Genomic DNA, 8,357 nt, shown 5'->3' on the forward strand with positions numbered 1-8,357 from the left:
ACTTTGGAGCCATCCCAGGGCTATGAAATAGAATCAACAGATTTTTTATTTCAGCCCTGAGACTGCATCTGAGTCTTGAACCAGCTCTGGTGGGATCTCAGGCCTGAGACCTAAAAATAGTTGATTTTTGGTCTTAGCCCTGGAGCTGGTTCAAGACTCCAAAGTGGTACTACAGTCCATGCATAGATTGTAGTAAGCATTAACATGTCACTGGTGAGAAGAATGCTTCCTACAGTCTAAATGTAACACGTACTAATGTAAGGTGCAACAAGACTCTCTATTTTTGCATAAGGTACATGCAGATCTCTGGTTCCTGGCTGATTCTTTCTGAATAATTTAAGTGATTACAGAACCAGCCCCACAAGCCCTTTCCCCTCCAAGGAGAGTTGATAATGTTCCATGCATGAAAATATCTGAATCATGTGTTTTCATGAAATAATAAATCTTATAAAGATTCCTCCTAGACCTTCTTTCCCCACTCTAGGCAGCTATTTCAAGCTGCCAGTTTCAAGGCATATCAGATAGAGAAAAGGGTCTCCAATCACTCTCTGATTCATCCTTTTCACTTCCATTCTGAGCTGTACTGAGATACCCTGAATAATTAACAGTATTAAGGCATGATGATAATGGCAATGGATGCAGTAGAGGGAGGTGGTGAAGATCATAAGTTTTAATCACAGCAAACAAGAGGGCCCGACACCTCAGATCATGGAAGCCTCAAGACAAAGATAACGAGTGAGGTTTTCACAGCCCTGGGCTTGAAATTCAACTGATGCAGTAAAGTTTTCAAAAGATCCAAGTCTGAATTCAAACTGGTTCTTTAAACACAAAAATGTTTAAACTTTGGTCATCTAAGCAGAGTTTGGGCATCAAAGAGGGTTTGAAATAGGACCTGCACTAGCAGATGAAACAGTCATAATGGGCCTTCACTTTGGCCTGCAAAGTCCCCTAGGGATCTACATGAAAGGGGGTTAAACAGAGGGTCCATATGATATGGGGGTATGAGTGCAGGGGGAAGGGAGGTGTTCCCATGAGAGGAGGGCACATGGTGCAGTGTGTGGCTGACACAACATGCAGCCTGGGGGTGTACAGCCCATGGTATAGACAGCCCTAGTCTAAGGTCAAATGTTTAAACCATCTTAGCAACAGAGACTAGGACATTTCGCCTATGGAATAGTTGGTGATCAGGGTACTCTCCTGGGTTGTGGGAAATGTAGGTTCCAATTTCCTCAGTTTCAGGAGAGTTGATAACCCAGTTCTCCCATCTCTCAGGAAAGTCCTGAAACTCCTAGTCCCACAACTACCCTGAACTTCTGCTTACAAATGCTTTGGCATCTACCCTCAAAAATGGGATGGGAGTGTTGTGAATCATTAGTGAGGAGAGACACCTGTGGTGAGTTTCTTAAGACACTCAGTGACTGAAAAGCACATTTCCCAAATGTCAGCATTCAAGTTTGAAAATCAGTCCCAAACTCTTCAGCACTGCCATTATACTGAGGATCACTGACATAATAAATAATGGGCTTGACCACAGAGCAGGAGTTTCCTCAACTTTCAAAGTTTGTGCTTTAATCATTTATTAAATGTTTCAACTTGTGGAAAAGTTCAAACCATGTCCCACATTTTTGACTTGTGTCCATTTACAGTGATACTTGATGGCTGTCAAGCTCTTGATACTGGTGATGACATTGCCTTAAGATGGATGAAACAATATGCCAAAACCGCATATACTAACTAAATAAAATAATTTATTCATCATTCCTCCCACAATTGTGTATATTTAGTATTGCAAAATTTAAAAAAAATATATATGTGTAATACTGAAATATTATTACATGTATAAAGGAGAGGAAGAGAAAAAATACAGACAGTCAAGGAAAAGAAAAATCAACTTGAAACACAGTGGTATTAGTAAGGAAGGAGAGTGTCTACCTGTTACTATGTCTTACAGTAATCTCAGATTCTTTAACAATAACCTTAACGAGCATAGAAGAGATCGTCAAGGTTGTTCTAGAGTCTGCCTGAGGTTAACTTGATGGCTCAAATAAAGTTATGAGGTATGGTTGCAAGATCAAATAAACATTTAGGACCAGGTTTCATGCTGACTCTAGCTGAAGTCAGGAGGAACCAAGCTGGGCAGAAGTTCAAATAGAGAAAGGGAGATGTCTGAGTAGATGTTGATGGAGAGAGGGATGGACACCAGGTGAGTACAGTTGAGCTTCCAAGAGGGTAACAGTCTTCTCTCAAGTGCTACATGGAAGAAGACAAGCTTCTTTGTGTAGCTGTTATATCTTTTAGTAGACCAACTAAATCATTGGAAAAATTGGTCTTTCAAGCTCTTGGGCACAAACACCTTTCTTCAGGGTTTGTGCCTGAAGGCTTACAAAGGCCGATTTTTCCATCAACTTAGTTGGTCAAATAAAAGATATCACTTCTACCCAAAGAACCTTGTCTGCCTACGCTTTTAGATTAACATAGCTACACCCAACAACCCTAAAACTTCTGTAGTCATACCAGAGGCACCACTAAGGAAGAGCAAGGGGTTTGGCATTCAGAGTGAGCTTCAGTCAGGACCCAGTCTCAAATCTCTTTTGACAGAACAGCCTGGGCACATGCTCCCAAATCTGCTTGGTTTTCATCCCGTAGATGATGGGGTTGAGCATAGGTGGTACCAGCAGGTAGAGGTCCGCCAGCAGGATATGGAGGTAGGTAGGGATGTGCTGGCCCCAACGTTGCGTGTAGAAGGAGAAGAGTCCTGGGATGAAGAAGACCAGGATGACACAGACATGGGAACCACAGGTGCCAAAGGACTTCAGCCGTGCCTCCTTGGAGGAAAGGTTCATGACGGCCCTCAGGATCAGGATGTAGGAAACTGTGATGAAGATGGAGTCTGAGCCCACCACAAAGGTAGCAGCTGTGATGCCGTAGATGTTGTTAGGTGTGGTGTCACCACATGCCAGCTTCACCACTGCCATGTGCTCGCAGTAGGAGTGGGAGATGATGTTGCTCCCACAGTAATGCAGACTGCTCACCAAGCATGTCAGGGGGGTCATCAGGCCGATGCCACGCACAACAGCAGCCAACCCAATCTTGGCAATGACTGAGTTAGTCAACATGTTGGTGTAGTGCAAGGGCTTGGAGATAGCCACATAGCGGTCAAAAGCCATGGCCAAGAGCACCCCAGACTCCACGGCGGAGAAGCCATGAATGAAGAACATTTGAACAACGTAGCAGTGGAAGCAGATCCTATGAGATTGGAACCAGAAGATGCTCAGGATCTTGGGCACGGTGGCGGTGGTGAGGACCAGGTCAATGCCAGCCAGCATGCAGAGAAAGTAGTACATGGGCAGGTGCAGGCTGGGCTCAGACTTGATGACCAGGAGGATGGTGAGATTCCCCAGCAGTGCTATGCAGTACATGATGCAGAATGGGAAGGCGATCCAGAAGTGGCTGGTCTCCAGCCCAGGGATGCCCTTCAGGATGAAGGTGGAGGGGTTGGAGTGGTTGTAATGGGACATGGTGCCTGGTTGGTCTCCTGCACCATGTCAGAGGCTGCAATGGAAACAACACGACCAGTTAGGGCCACCAGTCAGTGGGACATGTGTGAGCAGTTGAAGGGGACAACTTTCTAGGTTCTTTGGGTGAAGAGTTGCTTTCCTCTGCCCAGTCTGCTGCCCTGCTTTCTGCTCCCTACTCTGTGATCCCTGAATGATCTCCTCAGCTTTCTGCTTCCTGCCCTTTATGCTGCTGGGCTGCCTCTTCTTTCCTAGATCTGCCACGTGGCACACACAGAGGATTCTTGTGCCATTTGGGGTACCCATGCTGCCCGTTGGCCACCCCTGCTTTAGGAGATGAGGATAGTGCAGCACAGGGTGCCTATGAGACTATGGGCTCTCCATCACTGGAGGACATAACAAAAAAGTCACATAAGCATCGATCAGGAACAGTTTGGAGCGATCTGACCCTGCAAGGCCACGGCAAAAATCCATCCTATCCCTCTCAACCCTCTGGTTTCAGTCACTGCCCAGTGCCAGGCTAGGATTGGAAACCTTCACGCTTAACCCTGGTCTTTGCCATCTGCACATTCTGCCTAGGAGGCAGTCAGCTTTGCTCCTTGTTCTGTGCTTTGCAGCTGCAGCCCCCAGCCTTACAGAAGCAGGGCATGAAATGCATGCACCGGGACATGGATGTCAGTCCTTGGGCCAGTGCTTTACTAAAGGTTCTCAATCATTTACATGGCATCTCAGAGAGATCGCTGAATCCTCTTGCCCCTTGTATCCCAACGCATCCCTGCAGCAGCTGCAGCAATTGCTTGCATGGAAATGCAGCAGTAGGAAATATCCATGTTTCCTGCATCCAAATAGGAGATTGGGCCTTTGCAGTCCATTCTGACCCTGGGATTAGAATCATGGAAAATGAGGGCTGGAAAGGACCTCAGGAGGTTACATCTAGTCCAACCCCCTGCTCAAAGCAGGACCAGCCTCAACTGCATCATCCCAGCCAAGGCTTTGTTGAGCTGGGTCTTCAAAACCTCTAAGGGTGAAGATTTCACAACCTTTATGGGTAGTCTGTTCCAGTGCTTTACTACCCTTCTTGTGAGAAAGTTTTTCCTAATATTCAATTTTGGAACTACGCTTCAGGGAGTTGAAGGCTGCTATCAAATCCCCACTCAGTCTTATCTTCTCCAAGCTAAATCAGCCCAGTTCCCTCAGCCTCTCCTCACAAGTCATATGTATCAACCCCCAAACCATTTTCATTACCCTCCACTGGACTCTCCCAAGTTTTCCATAAATTGCAGAAACTATCATAGCTCTTTCAGTCCCATTGCTAAATCAAACACCACTTATCCAGTTCGGAGTCTTTAAGACCCATATGTAGCTAATTGCATCTCAGAATTGTTCTTGTAATTGCAATTTCTTTTTGTACACAGCAAGCTGAAGGTTTTAAAATGTCCCTAGAAAATGACCTGAATAGATTGACAGATATTAAGGTCAGAAGGGACCTCAGTAGGTCATTGGGTCCGACTCCTTGCTCTGGGCAGGAAAGAGCACTGCGGTCAGATGACCCCAGCTAGATGCTTGTCCAGTCTCCTCTTGAAGACCCCCAGGGTACGGGAGAGCACCACCTCCCTTGGAAGCCTATTCCAGATTCTGCTAACCCTCACTGTAAATAAGTTCTTTCTAATGTCTAACCTAAATCTGCTGTCTGTCAGTGTGTGGCCATTGTTCCTAGTAAATACAACATCTCCTATTCCCTGCTGCCCTCCCCTGATGAATTTATAGGCAAGATCACCTCTCAGCCTTCTCTTGAGGAGGCTGAAGTGATGTAGGTCCCTCACTTTCTCCTTGTAGGGCCTTACCTGCAGGCCTCTGACCATAGGAATGGCCTTCTCTGAACCCTCCCAAGATTCTCTGCATCCTTCTTCAAGTGTGGCACCCAAAACTGGATGCAAACCTGATCTCTTCAATGAATATGCTCACAATGTGCTTTCCAAATACAAGAGCGCATTGTGTTCCAAAGCTTGTCTAACATCTCTTCCAACTAGATGTCTGTCCCCAAAAATAGATCACCCAAACCCTCCTTGCTTCTTGTGTTTCCTCAATCACCACATAGACAACAACACTGCATGCTGATACCAGAAAAATGAAAGCTGTTTGGTAACAAATAAAGGGCCATCGAACCCAGGGCAAGCGGGGCTGCAGTGTTTGACCAACAGTGGCAGAACAAGGATTGAACCTCAGCTGGAGTGAATCACAGTTGAGTTTTTCCCTCTCTGGCTCTTGTCAGCATCTGCCTTGATGCTGTGGCCTAGGGTGCAATGTCTTTCAGTGTGCTTAGAGCACTGATGTGATACCTTGACCTAGCAAGTGTAGCCAGCCATATGTATCAATGCTACTAATCTGCCTTCAGAGATGGGGAAGTGAGACAATGGGTGTCTACACATTCATTAATACACTTTAGGAAATGCACATTAGATCTAGTACCTCCATTGTGGGGTACTAGAAAAATGTACATTAGCCTATTTTAATACTCATGTAATGCACATTAAAATAAGCTAATGCATATTAAAATGGATGTGCAGATATGCCATTTACATTAATATTACATCCAGGCTGGCTCTGTTGATGTAGGTGGTATTATTTATATTTACACCATTTTGACAGAGAACAAGATTTGTCTCAAAGTTTCCTGCCTTTCCAAATCCTATATCAACAGAACTTCAGGTTAAATTAAATACGTTCCACCCCAACTCACCTGGAGCCTACAGGTGTGACCTTGGCTGGGTTGTCTTTGCCTTCCGTAAATGCTGTGATCACATACAAACTGGAGGACTATTTAGTTTACCAGGACAGACTGGGTGGAAGTGTTTATACATGTTAAGGAATCCCCCAGAGTTTATGGCCCTTGTGCTCAGCCGGGACTTCAGGAACTGCAATAATTGCACAGGACAATCTTTTATCCAGTCTCGGGAATACCCATGAATAGTAAATCTAGCCATTCCTTGTTATAGCTGCCTGCATTAATTTTTTTTTTGGATATTTTGTGTACAAGGTATATCAGAATCTGGACAAAGAGTGCAAATACCCCATCAGGCATGTCTGTATGGCAGGGTTTGCACACCTAAGGAACAAATGTGCAAAAGTGCACACACCCCACTGAAAACTTGTCTCTGTATAGGATGGGTGTATTAGGTGGGTTATATGCACAAGGACAAGGACAAGGACAAGGAGGTACTAATACCACGCTACTAGATATGGGCAAAATCGTGTCTGCAATTCTGTGTCCAGTTTTGGTCACCAGTGAAGAAAGAAGATGAACTTTAAGTGGAAAGAGCTCAGTGAAGGGTCACTAACATGGTTAAGGGAGTGAGATCTTTTCTCATAGAAGAGGTAAAAGGAGCCTGGGTGGGTTAGTTTAGCAAAGCACAATTTGAGAGAGGGTGTGGCGGCCCAGTAGGGGGTGCTCCTGCACCAAGACACGCACCTCACTGCACCCCACCAAAACCCCAGCTTCAGATGCCTCCCCAGGGGCACCAACTTCTGGTTAACCCCTTCCTGGAGCACACCCACAAGCCTGGGGTACCGCTGCCACCACCTGGATGCAGGCCTTTATCTGGGCCGTGCTGCCCAGGATACACAGGTCCTGCAGACCTTGGGATCTTGGAGTGCTTCTAGTAACCTGAAGTATAGAAAGTAACCTCCCTTAGTCAACTGAGCCAAGAGAATAGAAAAGGCATGCCCAATCCCTCTCATGCAGGTACCACAACGCTTGTTATAGTGAACAGCTTTATTGGGTAGAGAGGGTAGGCAAGGGGAGAAGTACAGGCTAGAGAAGCATCGAAGAATAACCCAGAGAAAACAATATGGCTTGGTAACCTTTTGACACACTTCTGCGTTATAGTAAGCTATATTTCTACATAAGTTTCAGGTAAGTTACTCACAAATAACATCCAGAGGCTGATTGAGCTTTCCTTGGAGGCAGGCAGTTCATGGTATGTCAGTGAGTTTCAAGATGCCTCTTCCTCCCTTCTCCCAGTATATAACCTTTCTGACCTCATTCCTTGGACCAACCATAAACCAGCATTCTCACACCATGGCTGAAACTGGTTGGTCAGATTAAAAATGTAAGCGCCCTCAGGTGAGAGTTTAGGGTTACACAGGACAGAGTATGAGAAAGTTCTCCCCTCTCCCTCAGGAATTTTCAGCACTCTTACCATGGAGACCAGGTGCCTCCTGCAGCCAGAGTCGGTAACCAGAGTGGGAGGTTTGAGGCTGTATCCCTACATCAGTGAGACAGGCAGGCAGAAAAGTTTATTCCTCCGCAGGGGGTATGTTCACTAAATGCAAATATCTACATATGGCAAATTTTCGGGGAAGAGAAGAGTTTTTTTAGGGTGAAAACCAGCACTGGAATAAGGTCAAGTGGCTACACATGGGCTATTGATACAATGAATTTGGGAATTTGAAGATCTCTCTCAGAAGACTGAAGTTTTGGAATGGTGGCCTGAGCCCAGTGGTGGATTTAAGGAGACTGAACTGGATTACGATCCAGATTGAGTTGGATGAGGGTATAGAAGAGATACTGTGATAGGACAGGGAGTTCTGGCTGAACAGTGTATAAGATACATGGACCACAAGGTTGTACCTGAGCTGGGGAATAGAGGTAGGTCTTCATTGTGGAAGGTGTCTGTTATTCCTAGGCTGCAGGGATCTTGCTGGTCACCAGCTGAGGCAAGAAAAGATTTTTCCCCACCTTGTGTCTAATGGATTTTTCTTTTCACCTTCCTCCGAGGCACTGGGATGTTGGCTACAGCTAAGCCTGATGTACCTACCAGTACTTAGAAAACCCAGAAGTTT

General features: G+C 45.6%; 1 protein-coding gene across 1 annotated transcript; it reads right to left on the reverse strand.

Moving 5' to 3' along the window:
* Window positions 1-2,463: 2,463 nt before the first annotated feature.
* Window positions 2,464-3,546, reverse strand: LOC102567787 (olfactory receptor 52K1). Its single transcript, XM_006271468.3, has one exon. It carries the CDS (start codon window positions 3,516-3,518, stop codon window positions 2,568-2,570), a length of 951 nt encoding a protein of 316 aa, XP_006271530.3. The 5' UTR covers window positions 3,519-3,546; the 3' UTR covers window positions 2,464-2,567.
* Between the last annotated feature and the right edge of the window lie 4,811 nt (window positions 3,547-8,357).

This window comes from Alligator mississippiensis, chromosome 1, assembly GCF_030867095.1.
Source record: "Alligator mississippiensis isolate rAllMis1 chromosome 1, rAllMis1, whole genome shotgun sequence".
NCBI classification, from domain to species: Eukaryota; Metazoa; Chordata; order Crocodylia; family Alligatoridae; genus Alligator; species Alligator mississippiensis.

Excerpts from the sequence above, each read along its gene's own strand:
- LOC102567787 (XM_006271468.3), bottom strand. The coding sequence starts at position 3,518 with ATGTCCCATTACAACCACTCCAACCCCTCCACCTTCATCCTGAAGGGC.